This window comes from Sordaria macrospora, chromosome 2 (assembly GCF_033870435.1).
Source record: "Sordaria macrospora chromosome 2, complete sequence".
Classification (NCBI taxonomy): domain Eukaryota; kingdom Fungi; phylum Ascomycota; class Sordariomycetes; order Sordariales; family Sordariaceae; genus Sordaria; species Sordaria macrospora.
Genome location: NC_089372.1, coordinates 4986946 through 5006451, shown reverse-complemented (window position 1 = coordinate 5006451; position 19506 = coordinate 4986946). Strand labels below are relative to the sequence as shown.

Below are 19506 nucleotides of genomic sequence, written 5' to 3'. Positions count from 1 at the left end.
TTCTGGACAGGACAAGCGACAGCCCGGACAGCCTCGACAAAGCGGACGTAAAGCTGACGAACTGTGAGCGCTGTAGCGACCGGTCATTCGCTCCAGAGAAAGGGGAGAAAAAGAACAATGAACCCCGGACCGGTCTCTTCCAGTCCGGCTCCAGGGTCAGCTTCCTCTTCCACTTCGGGGCCCACCATCGGGGTTCCAGAGCGGAAGTATATCCCCTACCGCCAAGGAGCGGAGGAGCAGCTGAAACTGACCGTGGGGAACAGGGCTGGTAGGGCCCCGAAAGCCCCAACAACAGCCCCAGTCATGTCATCATCAGTGGCCCTGGTGGAGACACTGTTGGCGCCGGAGTCAGGGCTGGAGAGGGCATCCTCACCGCGATACTGCAGCGCTCTCCGGGAGAGATGCGTGTCACTGTCCGATGGTATTGTGACAGTGACACCCACCACAGCCCGAGGCGGCAGCATCATCACATGGCAGCATCAAGATGGCAGAAAGAAGCGGCCGGGAGTAGGGTCCTTGGCCATCTCTCCAGCGCCTTACAAGAAGGGGCACAGGAGATCGCCGGCCACAGCAGCCGCCGACTGAGGGGAAGGGAAGAAAAGGTGGAAGAGAAGCAGGAACCCACGGTCGAAGCTGTTGCTGACCTCCGGGAAGTGGAAGTGGAAGGAGAATCTCGACCATTTGCTGGAGGTTGAGGTGGAAATCGAAGTGGAAGCTGACACTGCAGACGCTGCAGGCACCCAGGGCACCACAGGCACGAATGCTACCATCCCTCTGCTAGTGGCTCAGGTACCCCAATCAGCGCCTGCAGCGGCGGTGGTACCTGGGGCTGTACCCTCACCGACTAGCGGGACCTCCCTGTCGTCGTGGACTCTTTCAAAAACTGGAAAAGAGGAGGGAAACAAGCCGTTTCTCCCGTCCAAGCCGCCCTTGCGCCCGCTGCCCTTGGCGAAACGCAACTCCAACGCTCGGCCGGGACAAGACAACAATGACGTGAATCGCAACAACAAGTGGGAGGGAGTCCCCGGTTCTGACGGCGATAGCCGGAGATGGGGATTGGGGTCCAAGCCGGCCTCAAGTGGAAGTTGTTGGTCTTCAACTTGTTCTACTTCGCCGTCCCTTCTTCCCCCTCTCCCCCCTCTTTCTTCCCCCGCGTCGAGACCCGGACTTCAGCTTCAAGCGTGCATAAGCCCAAGAGCTGGCGAGAACGTGGACGATCCCCAACAGCCCAAGGGAAGCGAGGATGGGTCAAGTGGTAGCAGCAGCACCAGCATATTCAGCAGCAGCGGAACGAGAAGTAATCACGAGAAGCCCAACAACAGCAGCAAGAGCCTGAGTCGAGACCAACAATCGCATAATAAAGGAGGCAACCAGTACAAAGACAAACTTGAAAAGGACGGCGCCGTCTTCACATTAGAGAAAAGGGTCCCCTACCCCCCAAGTGCCAAATCCAATCCCCCCTTCAGGTTCCTCCTCACCATCCTCAGAGTCGGCGCACCCCTCGCCCACTACCACCACCACCGTTACCACCACGACACAACGGCAGCATCCCACGCGGAAGCAGACGCAGGCGCAGACGCAGGCGCAGACGCAGAAGCAGACGCACTCGTACCTGGGCCCGGACCTGCATCTAAATCTGCACACAAACCACCACGACCCAAACTTTCCAGCCCCAGTGCGGTTCCTTGTCTCGGCCGCTGCTGCGGACTGTGCAGAGGTGGTCGATGTGGCCAAAGAGACGCGCAGTTGGCTTGAACAAGTTTTCAAAGACACGGTCGACAACACCGCCGCCCGGGAACGGGAACTCACACACGGCCAGGACCATCACCACTCTTTTTTGCTACCACTGCCGCTTGTCTCTGGGTGGCCCCATAATCCGTTCGATCCTGCAACCGACCACGGCCGTCAACCCGTCAACGGAGCTGAAGAACGACCCCGCTCACCCCGGCACACGCAAGCTGAACAAGCGGCTAGACTCACGGCGCAGATTAAGGGTCAAGAGGGCCTTGCTCCCGACAAGGGGTCTAACCTAGACGGAACCAAGGGTTCAACCAACAACAACACCACTGCGGCCGACGGCTTGGCTTCACAAACCTCGCAAACCTCGGTGCCACGATTAAACACGGGAGCCGACAGTCAAACCCTTGCCGAGCGGTGCAAGCTGGAGACCGACATGATCATGGACCACCACCAGTCCTCAGCCATGCCGCTCTCGCCCGCACCCTCTCACTCTTCTTTCTCCCTTAGAGGCAGAACTCGGGTTTTTGGAAAATTGCCTTTTCTCTCACGCAGCCGCAAGCCAGAAGGTCCAACCCCCCTCAAGATCGCCTCTCCGACATCCCCTTCTCAACAAAAATCTCCAACTTCTCCAACTTCACCAGTTTCTCCGGCCTCCTCCATGGGTGCCCCCCTCGACAGATCCCGGAGTCGGGATGCGAAGACGTATGCTGGTTCTGGAGGACGCGGTGTTGTACCAATTCAAGATGAGGTGCCAAAGGGTGCCATCAATGGCGCTGACAGAGTAAGTCAGCCTCCTAATGAACAAAGCCAAGATGGCCGACTAATGGATTACTGCGTTAGCGCGTTACCGTTCGCTACAAGGGCGTGACGGTTGATCTCAAAGTTGACGTTGATACTACTACTGTGGACATAATGCTGGCTTATGCCGACCAGACAGGCCTTCCCGTCAATGTCAACACCAGCATGGTGATCGAGGCGTACACCCCTTTGGGGCTTGAGCGACGCCTTCGTCGATATGAACGTATCCGTGATGTCTTAAACTCTTGGGACCAAGACATGCAGAACGTTCTGATTATCCAGACCGAAAACGACCGCAGCGATGAGAACCTAGACCTCACCAGTGTTCCCCGTGAACACAAGATACCTACTGGCTTTGTCCTTCCGCTTCAGCACTCGCACAGGCCTGGGAAATGGACCAAGCGTTATATTACTTTGCTCGAAAACGGACAACTGGTTTCGTCCAAGAAACCCGACGCCAAACTGTCAGACAAGGACATCTTGAGCATCTGCCATCTGTCTGATTTCGACATCTACACGCCGACCGAAGCACAGAAGCGAAAGGAGCTACGACCACCCAAGAAACATTGCTACGCCATCAAAAGCCAGCAGAAAACCACGATCTTCATGTCGACAGATAATTTCGTCCACTACTTGAGCACCGAAGACGCCGCGGTCGCCCATCAATTCTTTGCTCGCGTCCAAGCCTGGCGAAGCTGGTATCTGGTCAACAAGGTTTTGCAGCTGCATAATAAAAAGCAAGAACGGGATGCAGAGAAACCGCCTCAACCCTCTGCTTCGCCGCACAAACCAAGGATAGCAGTTAGAGATGTCAACGTGGATGGCCACAAAATCAGAGTTTCAGTCGACGAGTCTCCTTACCCAATTGGTACATTCAAGCCCCTAATCGACCTGCAGCGTTTCGACAAACCCATCGACGAGTTTGGAAAGGACTGGGAAGCCGACCGATCGAGATGGCAAGTCCCGCCGCTACCGCCACTTGATAAGCTTCAGAAAATTAGGAGGGCGACGCAAGAAGAGAAAGAAGCACCGTTTGGCTCGAGCGGTTTGCTTGGCAACATATATGAAGAGCGAAAACAGGCTCAGAAGGAAGAGGAGAGGAAGAAGCTGGAGGTTGTCACTGACAACGGCTTTACCGATCGACCCAGCCTTCTAAATGGCGGATTGGTAGCTTCACCAACCGAGGAGACCGGGTATCACAATGGGCGGTCGGAACCCAAGGCATGGCTTCCTTCGGCAGTTGAACATACTGCCACCCAGCGAAGCACAAGAGCACCCTCTGTTCGTCGCAGTGCTCCATCTAATCAGTCGCCGCCATCCCACTACGCTCCATCGCAATACGCACCATCGCAATACGCCCCGACCCTGCACGACCGTGGGCGTGAATCGCATCGACGCCAGCAACCAAACCAGCAACGAAAGCCCAGCGGGCCTCTTGTGGACCTGACTCCGAAATTTGTCGAACCACCCCAATGGTCGCGTGAAGGTCTGGGACGAGGTGTGAGGGCTCCAGAAGGTGTACCTTTGGTCGACATGGCCACAGCAGCCAAAGTGGCTCCCGGTGCCAAACCTATCGAACTGCCACCCCGGACACTTGTTAGACGGGAACCCAGCACGCGGGCTCCTGGTTCTCGGCCAGGAACTAGTGGTGGCCAAGCACCGCCAGGTTCTAGCGCAGGAAGTGTCCGGGCTGTTAGTCGGGCTCCCTCCGTGCGGAGCAGGATGACGAGTAGAGACGGGCCTCCTGGTGGTGGGAGGAGCCTGTCAGGATCGACCTATGTACCACCTGTACCCTCTATACCCGGATCAATCCTCGGCAACGGGCCGACCTATCCACCCCCCTCATCCAGAGGTAGAGACGCAGAAGGTTACCGTCCCCGTACGTCGTCTGGTGGGCAACAGCCCCAGTCAAAAAATGGCTCTCCTCCGTCCTCCGGCTATGAACACGAACGTCAAAGAACCTTTTCTTTGAGAAACCAGCCACACCCATTGTTGTCGTTCGATGAGGCCCTAGATGAACCGCGAGGTCTACTCGGGAACAGCAATGCCGGCTCCGTGCAACGAGCCCGGAGTGTCCGCGTCGGCAATTCTTCCGGCCGCGCGAGAAATGGGAGTATTTACAATTACTGATTGACATGAATAAGCTGGTAGAACTTTTCCTTGGACTGTATCACGATTACTTATCACGACTTAACGCCGATTACGAGTTTCTTACCGATTTTTGAACGATGTATGGGCTTTCTTTTTTCTTTGGTCCGGATATCATGCTGCCCAACAGCCCAATGTAATGAATCTTCTTGTCAGAGTTGGTACGAACGGAGGTTTATGTTATGGTTATCTGATATTTTGAGGGACTCCAGAATTTTCTCAGGGTGATGGAATTTTATACCTATACTTTGACCATTTAATTCTGTTTTATTTACGGCACTGTTTTGTTTTATTCTTCAACACAAATCGCGATTTCAGGAACTTGCAGTCAGTTTGGAGCTGCTGTTAGGGAACTTATGGATATACCTACACAACTTGTGAAAGGCTGGGGTGACTTATCTACATGGCGTCAAGCTGGGGGTAAGAAGAATAGAGATAGAGAGAGAGAGAGAAGAGCTGGAGCTGGGGCAAAGACCATGGAAGTATGGAACGACGAATTATACCCCAAAGGTGGGAGAATCTTGGACTGGTTTGATGTAGTTGTAAAAAATCTTATCACACATTTCTTTTACAATTCGGTGACAATACAAAGACGCATCTGTCACGGGTATGATACAAGTTTATTGCTCGTGTAACTGAACCTTTGCTGGCGCTAAACTTCGTTACACTGCAATTTCCCATGCTGAACCTGCAATCTCAACACTTGTCTGGGCATTTCCTCCATGCTTACTGTTCATGATGAATTTGAAACCACTTGTGTCACGAACTACAACTCAAAGAACGAATACGAGGGAAAGCATTACAAAGAACGTCAAGCACCACTATCTAGCCACGCCAGAGTAAACGTTGTGCGGGGATAGGACGAATCATCCCGTAATGGGTAAAAGTGTTCCCATACAAATGGGATGGTATATTTGATATTATATTTACTTTTTTTTAATTTATTTCCTTCCTTCGTTCTGGCCATTGCATGCATTCAAGCAAGTATGTATAGCAGAAAAACAAACAAAGGCCTGGTATCTCTCGCAAAAAAACTGTGAATGAATGGAAACGCTTTGCAGTGTCGTTTGTTCCATCATCAACAACCAAGTCCAACATTACGTATATATCATCTCCCCCCCTCATCCTTCATCAAGCAACCGTAAAAGGAGAATGGTTTACTTGCTGCGCTTGTAGATCTTGCCAAGGAAGGCCTCAAAGACCTGCTTCTTGAGACCCTTGCCCTCGTCAATGGCGTCGATCATGTTGCGGATCTCGCCGACGCGCTCCTCCTCGTACTGCTTGTAGTGGTCCTCGAGCTTGAGCTCGTCGTACAGCTGCTTGATGACGGCCTCCTTGGCCCTGTCCTTGCGGCCGTAGTTCTCCTCGAGCGTCTTGCGCTGCTCGGGGGTGACCATGCTGAGGGCCTTATTGACCAGCCACGAGCACTTGTTATCCTGGATGTCGGTGCCGATCTTGCCAATGTGCTCGGGCCGGCCAAAGTTGTCCAGGTAGTCGTCCTGCACCTGGAAGTACTCGCCCAGAGGGATGAGGATGTCCTCGGCCTGCTTGAGGTTCTCGGGCGTGGCGATGTCGAGCATGTACATGGCCAGGGCCACGGGCAGGTAGAACGAGTAGTAGGCCGTCTTGTAGATGACGATGAAGGTGTACTTGTCCATCGAGAAGTTGTCCAGGTCGACCTTGTCCTCGGGCGCGGTCAACAGGTCGCAGAGCTGGCCCATCTCCGTCTGGAAGGTAACCTCGTGGAAGAGCTCGAGGAAGTCGACGTAGCGCGGGTGCGACTTGAAGTACTTCTTGAGAAGGGTGTAGATGGCCGATTCGAGCATGAAGGCGTCATTGATGGCAACCATGCCAACGCCCTCCTGGAGGTACCAGCACGGCTTGCCGCGGCGGGTGATGGACGAGTCCATGATATCGTCGGAGACCAGGAAGAAGGCCTGGAGGAGCTCGGTCATCCAGCCGAGAGTCGCGGCCTGGAAGTACTCCTCCTCGGTCAGGGGGCGGCCGAGCAGGATGGAGGCCGAGTCGGGGACGGACATGCCGCGGTTGCACTTGCCGCCGAGAGCGTTGACCTCAAGGGACTACAACAGGAAAAAGACGATAGATTTAGCATCATAGCTCTTTTTGGGACGCGACAAAGGTAGACAATCATGGTGCTCACCTGCTTGTACCAGCTGAGCATCTGCTCGGGCAGCTTGTATGCCTTGGCATACTCGAGGAGCGCCTCCTCCAGCTTGGGGAAGACGCTCTCGAACTCCTTGAGGGTTGTTGTCTTGGCCATGGTTGCGATATGTGGTTTCTGCCCGAAGAAACTTTGGGGGTTGCTGGGAAGAGGACGGGGAGGAGATATGTATCGGGAAGATGGGTTGGTTCAGGAGGTGGGAAATCGCAATTACTAGCTACAAGCACTGTTTAGCAGAGCCAGCTTGGCCTGGTGGGGTCGGCGGGACAGCTGTACAATCTAACAATGCTAGATGTGTGAATCTTGCACCTCTTTGGGTAATATATCGGACAGGTGGAGCGAGTCTCTACACCATCTCCAAAATGACCCAAAGTGACCCAAGCTCCCGATAACACAAGAGGCCCAACAAAAGGGGTCGTGATAGTCGTTCTTCTGATCACTTCAACACGGCCTAGCTATGAATGGAGAAACATTCCGTCCATATAGGCGTATAAGGCGTCATGAATCCCAAGTTTGGATGCTGAACGCCGAAGAGATGTTCCTGCGATCCCTGTAACCGAACACTTCCATCTACCGAGAGGGACTGGACTGGACCCTTCGACTTGGCCGCCCGTGGGTGCGCACCGTGGTGTCGATCCAGTGGGCGCGACACCCCCCCTGCCGCCTGCGTCGTAGCCGCACCTTCCATGTGCTGCCATTGGTGCCTGCCGGCGCAACCTTAGTGTACAATGTGCACCGTGCACGCGTTCCCGACAACGCTGAACGCCCTGTAGCAACAGGAAGGACCAACCAACAGCGGCCTGGGACAACAATGTTCACGACGGGACATTGTTTTGATCGATCGGCCAAACTTACTCTTCAACATCCGTCACTCTTTCAGCCCACAAAAGAGCGCCTTTGGTTAATGGCACCGAACTGCCACACTTTTGAATTTTCTTCATGTTGAACGGGAACTGGATTTCCTTCAGCAAAGTTCTTGGTCGCGGCCAATCTATCTTTAATCGGTCTGCCTCCCTCCGTGATGTCTCCCCCACTCGTTATTTATACTCATTCACTAACAATTATCTCCCAGGCGACATACCTAAACACTAACCACATTTTTGTCACAATGCGTCTATCAGCAATAGACACCTTACACCTTAAAGAAGCCCTGCAAAATGCAGTTGTGAAATGCTCCGAGCGTTGTCTTTACCAATCTGCAAAATGGTATTCGGTCCATCCCACGGTATCCGCGAGGCCGTCTCCCTTGGCTAACGCAACAATTCAGGGCCGCCGAGCTCCTCGACTCGGTTCCCGATCCAGTCCTAAGTGATGTGGATCAAGAAGATGCGGCTGGACTTCGAGGATATCAGCACCCGGCCTTCTCCTCTAATCCGGACCCAGTGGAAGCTGAGCTGGAGGCTAAGGACCTCAGCAAGTATCTACTCGCCAAGTCCTTCTTCGATTGCAAAGAGTTCGACCGCTGCGCTTCCGTCTTCTTGCCAGATTCACTTCTCTCCGGCCTACTATCCACGAAAGCCAATGATCCTGCCACACCAAAAGGCAAGGGAAAGGCAAGTGCTGCTCTGCCGTTCGAGCAGTCTCTGCCCAATCTCAGTCAGAAAAGCTTGTTCCTGGCCCTCTATGCCAAAGTTATCTCGGGAGAGAAGAAGAAGAACGAAGAGTCGGAGATGATCATGGGTCCACAGGACCTGGGTACCATCAAGAACAGCCATCTTGTTATTGTCAGCCGCTTCCTTGAAAGATGGTTTGCCGAGCGCAAGGCTGAAGACTCCGATCTGCCACCAAGTCAGGGCTTCCTCGAATATCTGTAAGTGTGTCCCTGTGTATAGCGTCTTGTAATGTGCGTTATGCTGATGTTGAAATAGGTACGGCATGGTTTTGGTCAAGGAGAAGAACGACGACGCTGCGTTCGATTATCTTCTCAATAGTGTCCATCTGTTCCCATGGAACTGGGGTGCTTGGCTTGAGCTCACAAATCTCATCCCAGGGGTCGAACAGCTCAACAAGATAACCCCCGTCCTTCCTCAAAACATCATGTCTTTCATCTTTTACGCCAACACGGCGGTTAATCTGTATCAACAAGGGCAAGATCTCGCTGCCTCGGTTAACGACCTCCTGAAGCTTTTCCCCACATCCTCTTTCATACTAACTTGTAGGGCGCTCTTAAACTACCACTCCAAGGACCTGTACACTGCGGAACAAAACTTCAGCAACTTGCTTGCGCTACACCCACATCGTCTCGATTCGTTAGATCACTACTCCAACATCTTATACGTCCTCAATATGCGCCCAAAACTTGCATTCTTGGCCCACCTTTGTTCCAGTATAGACAAGTTCCGACCCGAGTCGTGCGTCGTCATAGGCAACTACTACTCTCTCTTATCTTTCCACGAAAAGGCTGTACAGTACTTCCGCCGAGCCCTCACTTTGGACCGCTCGTGCCTCTCCGCCTGGACGCTTATGGGTCATGAATACGTCGAGCTGAAGAACACACACGCAGCCATCGAGTCATACCGGCGCGCTGTTGATGTCAACCGGCGCGACTACCGCGCCTGGTACGGTCTTGGACAGACATATGAGGTGCTCGAGATGAATGCCTACGCTTTATACTATTACAAAAAGGCTGCTGGTCTCAGACCTTGGGATGGGAAGATGTGGCAGGCTGTCGGGTCATGCCTACAGAAAATGGGTAAAGACAGGGACGGGATAAAGGCACTCAAGAGGGCATTGCTGGCGGACAGTTACTATGATTCAACGTTGAGTAGCTTCGGGAGTTCGGGGCCTGCAGACAGGATGGCGCAGATGGATCCAGAGGTGTTGCTCCAGATTGCTACCATGTATGACCGCCTGGGGGAGGTCGACGAGGCCAGGGCGTACATGGAGCTTTGTGTGGCACAGGAGGATGGAGGAGCTACTGAAAACGTGGACACTTCAGCTGTCGGTACCTCGAATCCCGGCGAATCTTTTGTCGTTCATGGGGATTCGCCTGGGTCGGACGGGGATGCAGAGGGAGGATACGAGGGGCGTGGTGGAGCTGGGCAGGTAGAAGGAACAGGGGTAACAGTGGCCACAAGCAAGGCACGTATGTGGCTTGCCAGGTACGCGATGAAGACGGAGGACTACGTTACGGCTAACCGGCTGGCTACGGAGCTATGCCAGGATGGAGTCGAGGTGGAAGAGGCCAAGGCACTCATTCGTGAGGTTAGGTCGAGGATGGAACTCGCTGATTTGACGGAGCGCTAGAGGCCGCCTTCTTTGGCATTTCCCAATATTGAAGAGTACTTGCCGTCGGCAGCAAGGATCAGTATTGGTAGCAACGGCGGCGGGGCGCCGAGGCTGAGGAGGGTCCCGAGATCTGGACGATACCATGAGTATGTCGGTCCTGTACCAGCAATGACGGATCATGGAAGTGGGATATATGAGGACCGGAGTCAGGAAAGCGATGGTGATGAGAATGGGGCAAACGGTCGCTACGACGATTGGTTTGATCAAGACTACCTGGCGGACGGATACGATGATGACGATCTTGACGACGACGATGATGATAATAACGGCGGTGCTCCTACGAATGTGTGAAATGACCATCGTTATTTGGACATCAGATTGCATGTCGATAGCTGGTGTTCCTCTCAAGGTATCGTTACCCACCCCGCCACCTTGGCCTTACGCAGTATGTAGGATGCTCTCCCTAATCTTGTTTGTTCTGGCCCTGTTGCAGAGTACATGCCTCAAGCGCCTTGGCTGCACCTTCACTCTGGTCGAACGTGGTCAGATAAACATTTTGCTTATCGCCTCCTTCTTGTTGGTTGTATAAAGCGTGCAAGACCTGCTTTAAGTGTCACGGACGCCTGAGCAAGCAATCCCAAGGAGCGATGGTCAAGTTTCAGGCTCCCCGTGCATTCTCATGATCACGCGGTCACAAATTGACGGGCACCAAGGCCGAGAGACGATACCGGTTCACGAGACCTGGTTATATAGTATTGCGGTTAACATCTATATATGACTTAGTAACCGACCGAGTTGTGTGTTCTTCGAGTGTTCCGCCGTTTCTCTTGCCTTTTTGTATCCGACTTACCACGTTCCCTTCTTGCTGTGACCAAATCACAACAACTCCATGACAAGAAACAATTACGCATTCACCCATGTCCACTTGACTAGCATGTTTGATGAAGCCTCCGTGTGTGTCACTCACCTGTAACAGCTTTCGATCGGCTCGGTTTACGCCTTAGAACTCGGATAACATGTGTTTCGGCAGGTCTTGGTCAACGGCATCAACAATATCAAAGAGCTGGTGAGAGAGCTGGCTTCTGTGGCCATGTTGTAAATACGAACCCAGGTCCCTTCTGTCCAATCACATAACATTACTTTCAGCAAACATGTGCTAATCTACTTTGAGTTAGTGGAGAGCTGTACCATCGATCAAAACTCGCCGAGAGATGCTACTGCGGGCCGACAGCAGCTGGCATGTACTATGCGCAGGTGATACCGAACCTGGCTTAGACGACATGTCTTGCTTTCTTCCATTTCTCACTTCAGACTTCCATGTTATGAGAATCTCGGGATTTTAAGGGCATACAAAGTCTGCAGTGCATTATGATGGTCAACTGGCACCGTCGTGCCCGGCAAAAACCCCAAAGCACCAACCCTGAGTTCGGCAGGCCATACAGTTGGGGCGCGAATACTCTCGATACACTCGGACTTCCAATGTGCCGCAGCTCCAGGTGGCATACCAGTTACAGAATGTCGACATGCAATACTCCAAGCTTTTACAGTGTCGAAATCATACAAACCACGAGGAGTACTCGCTTACGAAGCTCTTTATTAGGGAGTGTCCAAACCGCCCTGCTGAGCCTCTCGTCTACCATCACCGTCGAGTGTCCAGAAGTTTCAAAACTGAGAGGGGGAGAGAATGTTACAAACCGACATATTTGAGCAGGTATCGAAGCATGAAGCACAATGGATGGCCTGGTTGCTAGTGTTTCAACGAGAGCCGGGCAGTGTACGGCACTTGTTGCATCCAGACCCGGCAACTTCTGCACGTCAGCTTTTTATCCCACGGATTCCACGGAAAATATGCGGCATGCACCGGTGTGGATAAACACTCGGAATTCCAGATCTTAGCAAGTTAGAAAAAGAGAACATCTTTCGAAACGAAGGCCTGGGCTCGTATATATGGCTGATATGCCCTCCCGTTTTCCACGCTTTAGGGATCACCATTTTCAACTTCGAAATACAAAGCACACTCCAATTTCGTCCTTTGACTTAATACGACCTTGATACTTGAACCATCCGACAAAAAAGTTTCAAGATGTTCCCTTCGACGCCTCTACTTTTCCTCCCAGTCCTTGGCCTTGTGGCCGCCAACAAGGTCACCTTCATCTCCCTTGACCAAGGTGACAGAGTCATTTACTCCAAGCACAAGCTTGGGTGTGCAGAGGGTAACCAGGGGTGCGAGGACCTCATACCCCTAGCTGTTCCTGGACTCACTCACGTCTCTCTCGATATCCCCACCGGCTGGGAAGGCAACTTTTACTCCGTGCCGGCCGGCACTCGCGACCGCACCGGAATGCTGGCCGAGATTCGTGCCCAGGGGTTCGAGAGCAAGTCATGGTTCGATGTCTCTGCCATCGACAATCCCGGCGACCACGTGGGCGTCAAGCAGTTCTGGCCCGCTAACGACCCCAACGCTGAGGTCAGCGGCTGCATCACTTTTCCTTGCGACCATGCATACTACCACCCGGACGACAAGCAGACGAAAAAGCCCACCAAGAGCGAGGAATTCTACTGTACCCTCGGCAACGCTGATCTGGCGAAGTACCCTCACCTCGCACAGTGGCACATGCTCTACAGCGATAAACATCAGAAGTGGCTTCCTATGTCCATACCCTCCGTAACCGGTGCGGATGCCAGCGTTGTTGCTGTCCATGGCGGGCCCGCTGCTACTGGCGGTACTACTACAGCCGAGTCTCCTACTGCCACTCACACTGCCGTTGCCGACGAGACGGACAACGCCGACGAGGAAGACGCTGTAGATGAGGCGGACGCCACCGACGAGGAAAACACTGCAGATGAGGCGGACGTCACCAACGAGGAAGACACTGCAGCTGAGGACTACGCTGCCGATGAGGAAGCCGCCGATGAAGAAGACGCCACCGAAGAGACCGACATCGCCAACGAGACAGCATCCTCCCATCCAACTCTTTCGACTCTAGTCACTTCGGTCAAGAAGCAGACAGCAACTCCCACTATGACATTCGACCATAGCCATGGCCACCATGGCTATACCGTTGCCGCAAATCACACGGCATCCGACTAGTCGTCATCAGGTCACTAGTAGCAACAAAGAACGACTCCAATCATCACCTCTCTCTCCCATACCAGGATGTCACGCACGACGGGTCAGCAGCTTTGATTAGGGTATCTTTTTCTTTGGTTCATTACGCGCCATAGACTAAAGATTGGTTATCGAGAAGTTGTTTCAGGAAACATGTCATATAAGGAAGAGATTACGAAAAGAAGCAGGTCAACAGGACTGGTATTAGACGGGAAAGATAGAGCATCATGGAACGGAAAGGCGGGTTAGTTTAGATTACTTTGACAACCCTAATGAAGCATTACAAAACAATTGGAAAAGACAACGTATCTACCTATCTATAGACGTCCTCCAAGACTTTCTGCCTGGTTGGAGTTACTTGTACGGAAACATTTTGTATATGGACCATATTTAGTTCAATATTTTTGAAGTTTTTACCCTTTGTCCTTCTTTGGACGATACAACTCAGAAAAGATACTTTTCCCAGCGATGATATGGAACGTCTCGACGCCCAAGCAAACTTTGACTTCCTCTTTCGATAATTTTGTTCCCCAAGATGGCAGTTACGACTTTGACAACAGCTGGAGGAGGGGACAATACAACAAAACCCGGGCGTTATCGGGCACAGCAGAAGTAGCTCCTTCCTTGATCTCCCTCTGCCACGCAAAGAAAATTCCAACGGCAGGTGAAACCAAGCTTAAAGTGCATCACTATTTCCTCAGCTGAGTCCTCCAGAATCGATTCGGCTTCTTCACAGGCTATGTTGGTCGAGATAAGGCATCATGGCACCTGCAGTGGCCTTTCCTTTCAGTTCTTTACATTTCCGTTACGGGAAGTCCCGGTCCGATCCGAGGTTCAAAAATTCTCACCAGAAATGAAACCAAGAGGGGGTGGAGGTTTTACGAGGAAAATGCATGCATGCTTCATGTACTCGCTTACCAAGGAAATTCCAACGGACAGAACTGACCACCGGGCTCCGTGTTCCGTGTTCCAACCTTCGTGTTCCGTGTCCCGTGCTCCCGACTCCCGACATCGAAGACTTCGGACGCTGCGCACCGCAAAAGACCTTCCTTACCTAATGACATTTCGTGCATCACCCTCTTGATAAAGAAGCAGTAATGTACGAAGAGGGCCAAGCCAACGTGCATTGCAGCCACGAAGCTTAGCTTATCAGCTTATGAACCCTGATAATGCCTGCTTATAAACATACCTACCTACCTACCTTATCTCTGAGCGATGTGCAGAAAGGGGAGCAGAGCAGGCGGATCGAGATACCAGGGCTGACTAACTGAATCATAGTCTGCGTCGTAGACTCGGCGACCGAGAAGCCGAGAGTATTTAGAGCAAAAGTACAACTGAGAATTTTAACGTGTTGATGCAACAGAATGTAAACCAAGTACATATGGTGATGGACTCGGATCATAAAGGAGCTTTCTTTTCACACGAACGACAACGAACTTGAAAGCTGGAAACTTGGTGCACACACATTATTACATCAGGCCTTTCACTTCCATCGTCGATTCGCAAAACCAAACTCGCTCTAAAAACTCCAAAAATAAACATGTAGACTAAAACACTGATTTCCAACATCCTCATCACTTCCCCGACCAATCCAATAAAAAAATTTGCAACAAAAAAGCCAAGTCGCCCATAGTACGCTTGTTGAACTAACAACAATCCGCTAGCTGCAACCATGGGAAAACCGCTACGCTAAGTTAGTCATGCAACGATAACCACCACTGCGCCATGAGACCATGACAACCGCAGTGGGGTTCCCCGTTGTGTTAGAGGGGTCAGTTAACGAACCTTATATGGTGCCTGTCACTGGTGCTTCTAGTCTTGGAAGGTACGCGGGAGGTGCCGGGGCGGGCAAGGTGTCATGTCATGTCATCCGATGTCTGCCACTTCATGAGGAAGGGGCGACCGCGACTCCTAGGAGTGCGGCAGTGGCACGAGGGAAATGGCAGGAGCGTCGGGACAACTTTGGTCATTAAACTCTTGAAGGTTTGACATTTTTGAGGTTGGAACCCCCCGTTAAACAGTACTGATGCTTTTATCTAGACGCCTAGCCCCAGCCATTTCTTAACTCATATTACCTTCCGAAACCCGTTGCTTCAGCAGCGGCACTAACTTCTGCTATGATTTCAGCGGAGCTTCTTCCCGTCAATGTCTGAGTAGGTGTTGGTGTTGGCGCGCGAGATCCTGCCCGCGACCCAGCTCGAGATCCGGCGCGGGACCCGGCGCGAGACCCGGCACGAGAACCAGGAGCGAGCGCAGGGGATGGAGCTCGGGATGGAGTGCGAGATGGAGGATGGGACGGGGTAAGGGATGTTGGCCTTGAAGGTGCTTTCCTGATCTCCTTGGCTTTAACAATGTTGATGAGGTGCTGACCCGCATCCTCAAACCCATCGAGCTTGTTGAGGCGGGAATCGAAGTATTCGACGTCACGCAACATGCTGTAGTCCAGATGTTAGCATCGCCTCTTGAAAGCTCGTTCGATGACACGGAGAAAAACTCACCTCTCTTTCCCAGCTTCCGTGGTAGGCTCCAGTCCCTTAAACGTCGAGCCAAATGTGTCTTTGTAGTTCTTGAACACCAACATCATGATCATGCGCACCGTTCCTTCTGGCAACTGTCTAGTCAAGTTGCGGTGAAGCGTGGTGGTTTCCTTGGCGAGTGTCTCCATGTACTCGTGCGCTGCTGAGGACCCGGCATCCCAGTTGATTTGCCTCATCTTCCTAGATGCAAGGACTGCTCGGCCGGTCATGATCTCGACCAGTTTATTGTAGATGATGTTCTGGTGCTCTTGGAAGTCACGCCTGACTTTGTCGAAGTCCGCCATCACACCGGAGACAAGGCTGTTGACGCAATGACGGCGGACGAACTCACGCACATGAGGAATAATTGCCGCGATGAAGGCTAGTGCCTGCGATGCTACAGCAAGATGGCGCGTTGTGATATTCTTAAGGCCCGCAGACTTGAGGGCACCCGCGCCCAGAATGAGTTGCTTGCAGCGGGAGTTAAACAGTTGAAGGTAGGCGATGAGCGAGGACGACACATCAGCTGTCATGGAGGGAATGCCGACAATAAGGTGGATGAACTGAGCCGTGCCGTTCATGCATAATATCGCGGACTTGGGGAGCAGGAACGTCTCAGAGTCGACGACGGCAGCGCGCGCTTTGGACTTGGAACCTCCGTTCGCCTGTGCTTCAGCAGCCTTGTCCCCAGAGTCGCCGTTGGCCTGCGCTCCAAGGGCAGGAGCAGCAGCGCTGTCACCATCTTCATTATCAGAGGGTGTAATCCAGACTTTGGTTGCTTCTGCCCAAATGGCCGCATCTCGTGTGCTCCCTTCCAATATGTGGCTGAGAAGCTCCGTATCTTTCTCGGTAAAATCCTGGCTTGCCCACTGGTCACTCTCCATGCCCTGGGCAAGCTTCTGCTTCTCAGAATCGCCGTGACGCTGAACAAATTCCTTGATATGACCATTGACCAGGTTCTTCAAGACTGTCCCGCTTCGGCCTGAGATGGCCTCGCACTCATTGGCGAAATGGAGGTTGAGAGTGAAATATCGCAGGAACCATTCAAGCGTTAGACGAGTACTCTGCTCCGATCTAACCTTCAATAGCCTCACGACCTTATCCTGAGCAATATCAACGGCTTGCCCAAGAAGGTTTGAAAGGTCGAGGGCTGTATGGATCTCTTCCTGAGCCTCTAGGGCTGCTGTAGACAAGCGCCTGCCGGTAGGACTAAAAGGTGGAGACCTAAGACCGCTAGTCGGATCCGAGTCGCTGAGAGAACTTGCGACGTCTAACAACACTTTTGCTTGTGTATCCAGTCGTCTTAGGGTTTCGGTTACTCCGATGTAGATCTTGACTAGCAGCTCCTCCGCCTCCTTGGGTTCCAAAGCACGCAGGTTACGAGCCAGAATGGAGGAACGCTCCTGTTGAGGGCGTTGCTTGCCTCCTGTCATGGTCGACGCGGACATCATGGACTCATTATCATCATCGTTGGAACTCGGCAAGGGCCGGCGGATGAGGTTCTTGATCTCGCGTACAGCTGTCTCTCTATAAGCAGTCGCAGCGGCTGTAAGGAACTTGGCTCTATGCAAGCCAGTCAGACTAACCAGAAGTTCCGATCGGAGACCGTCTGTTGATGTCAGGTAGGATGGAAAAGCCGAGGGCTCGCGATTGTGACCTCCTCGGGCGCGTATGGAAGCACTACTCCACCGCATCAGAACCTCCTGAGTTGAGACATGCGCAACGTGGCGCTGGATGTCACGTATTAGGAGAGTGATAAACCTCTCTTCGTAGCTCTTGCCGATACGTTGCCGGAGAGTACTCATGTCGTTGTGTACACCTTGGAGAGCAGTGGTGCCCCTGAGATCTCTCAACTCCATCCCGGGACGACCATTGTGGGAAGCCCCCTCTTCTCCGGCGATCAGCTTTTCCAAAGCGTCAATGTTGTCAAGCGCTGCATCCACCTCGCCCGAGTCTACCAGCGATTCACATACAGCCACCCCCTCAACCACTTCCCGGAGCTGCATGACTGCATCGTGCAATTGCTGGATGTTCTCCCGTCTCCGCCGTTGGTGCACGATGTCCAAGCCCCTGGTTGCGATCTCCTCGTCCAGATTTTCCAGTTCTCTCCTTAGTGTCTTGATTCTGCCCACGGAGTCCGCGGCTTCTGAATGTAGTTCCCTAAGAGACCCCAGCGCAGTGAAGAAGGTGGTTGAAGCGGTTGAAATAGACTGGATGAGGTGCATTTCGACGGTGTCCATGTACCATGATAGCTTCTCCTGCAATATGGCGTTCGTCGCAAGGGCCTTCCGAGGCGCTGATGCCTGGCCATTATGGTTGGCTCGGTCTTCGGATCCCGGTGCGGGTCGTACTACTTCGGATCGCTCGCTGACAACATCAAAAGTCCGGGGGTTCTCGAGGTGAAAATCTTCGTCGAAATATACCAGGGGAATGGTGGACAACGGGGGAGGACCCTGCGATGCCGCTTTCCTGTAGCTTGAGCTGCGTCGAGCGGGGCCCGGGGCCTCTATCGATGATATGGACGCAATGGATGAACTGGAAGCCCTCCTGGAAGCGCCCGATCGTTTACCCGGCCGTAGATGTCCATCCTCGACCGAGGTTGCGTCAGCCTTGCTACCTCGCCTGCTGTGAGTACCGGATGCCTCTTCTTCGTCCGCCTGAACCCGACGTAGCTGTTCGTATAACGCGCCGACTTGAGTGAGGTATTGCGTAAATTCGGCATTATCAACGTTGGGGACGTTGGTGAGAGTGACGGGCGGAATGTCTCGAGCAGTCGGAGGCTTATGAGCAGTGGAAGCGGGAGCTGAGGTGTGGGGAAGCAGACCGGTTCGTACTATGGGTGGCTGGAGCAGGGTCGAGATGGCATTCTGGCCGGACTCGAGGACGGCGTCACCCCAGGTACCGCTGGAACTGTCGAGAGAGCCGCCGATGGAGTGTATGGAGCTCGCAGTTGAATCTCGTCGCGGATGGAACGGGCGGCTCGGACTGCGTGAGCCTCTCCTTTAAGAAGCTGTTAGTGTATGTGTTATGGAGAAGGCATGGACAGACAAAGCGCATCGCACCCATGGAAAGGGAAGTCGCCAAAATGGCCGGCATTAGGTATTGGCGATAGGCTATCGACCGACTTGCGAGCACCCTGGTTGGAGAACATGATGGCTCATCAAGTCTCCCGGAAGTCCTAGGCCTAAGCTCAGGGGAAGACGAAATGGCCCTTGGTCATGCGCGGTGGATTGGCGACTTGGAAAAGATGGGAGTTCGGTAATCGGTATGATGATCGTGGGAGGCTCAAGCTGTACTAGGCACGGGCCGGCAGATAGGTAGGTAGGTGCTTGTAGTGTTGTTGAAGGTATCGTGGTCCAAGGTAGACAGAGAGTATGGGCTGTTACTGCAAAGGGTCACCGGGATATCATGGCGAAACAAGGGCAAGACAAGAACCAGAGTGTATTTTCCACACAAGATGGCCGAGAAGAAGCGCAAAACACTAGTATTGTGACGAAGAGTAGGTATTGAAGTTGAGACTCGGGAGCTGTTGAAAGTCCCCCCATTCGAAGCGGAAGCCACGCAGCATTGGATCCCAAACTACAGGACCCTTGTTCGGATACGTAGTGCAGTTGAATGAAGCTCCGCCCGCCATGATTACTTGAGCGGGCCACGGAGCTGGGCTGGCTCTCGCACCGTTTGCTGCAAGAGTGTATGAAGGGTGAATCCCCTTAACGGAATATTCTTCTACACGTGTTCATGTTAGGGTACTCCGCACTTCAGGGCCCTGCCTGCTGGGCCGTGCG

The 19506-nt window shown here is 53.0% G+C and overlaps 5 protein-coding genes across 5 annotated transcripts; 3 read left to right on the top strand and 2 right to left on the bottom strand.

The window, feature by feature from the left end:
* The first annotated feature begins 117 nt into the window (after window positions 1–117).
* Window positions 118–5282, top strand: SMAC4_03245 (uncharacterized protein). Its single transcript, XM_003349607.2, has 3 exons — window positions 118–507; window positions 655–2521; window positions 2581–5282. The coding sequence occupies exons 2-3, from the start codon at window positions 2174–2176 to the stop codon at window positions 4666–4668; spliced, it is 2436 nt and encodes an 811-aa protein (XP_003349655.2). The 5' UTR covers window positions 118–507; window positions 655–2173; the 3' UTR covers window positions 4669–5282.
* A 312-nt stretch (window positions 5283–5594) lies between these two features.
* On the bottom strand, window positions 5595–7133 carry SMAC4_03244 (uncharacterized protein). The gene is made up of 2 exons (XM_003349606.2): window positions 6848–7133; window positions 5595–6767 (listed from the first exon to the last, which is right to left on the bottom strand). The coding sequence occupies exons 1-2, from the start codon at window positions 6965–6967 to the stop codon at window positions 5844–5846; spliced, it is 1044 nt and encodes a 347-aa protein (XP_003349654.1). The 5' UTR covers window positions 6968–7133; the 3' UTR covers window positions 5595–5843.
* A 552-nt stretch (window positions 7134–7685) lies between these two features.
* On the top strand, window positions 7686–11139 carry SMAC4_03243 (uncharacterized protein). The gene is made up of 5 exons (XM_066089913.1): window positions 7686–7872; window positions 7941–8074; window positions 8136–8678; window positions 8737–10505; window positions 10590–11139. Exons 2-4 carry the CDS (start codon window positions 7977–7979, stop codon window positions 10112–10114), a joined length of 2019 nt encoding a protein of 672 aa, XP_065946245.1. The 5' UTR covers window positions 7686–7872; window positions 7941–7976; the 3' UTR covers window positions 10115–10505; window positions 10590–11139.
* A 1040-nt stretch (window positions 11140–12179) lies between these two features.
* Window positions 12180–13187, top strand: SMAC4_03241 (uncharacterized protein; the record flags this gene model as incomplete). The annotated part of the gene is made up of 1 exon (XM_003349604.1): window positions 12180–13187. The coding sequence occupies one exon, from the start codon at window positions 12180–12182 to the stop codon at window positions 13185–13187; it is 1008 nt and encodes a 335-aa protein (XP_003349652.1).
* A 1773-nt stretch (window positions 13188–14960) lies between these two features.
* SMAC4_03240 (uncharacterized protein) lies at window positions 14961–19367 on the bottom strand. Its single transcript, XM_024655358.2, has 3 exons — window positions 18784–19367; window positions 15704–18721; window positions 14961–15640 (listed from the first exon to the last, which is right to left on the bottom strand). Exons 1-3 carry the CDS (start codon window positions 18870–18872, stop codon window positions 15277–15279), a joined length of 3471 nt encoding a protein of 1156 aa, XP_024511257.1. The 5' UTR covers window positions 18873–19367; the 3' UTR covers window positions 14961–15276.
* Window positions 19368–19506: the final 139 nt, after the last annotated feature.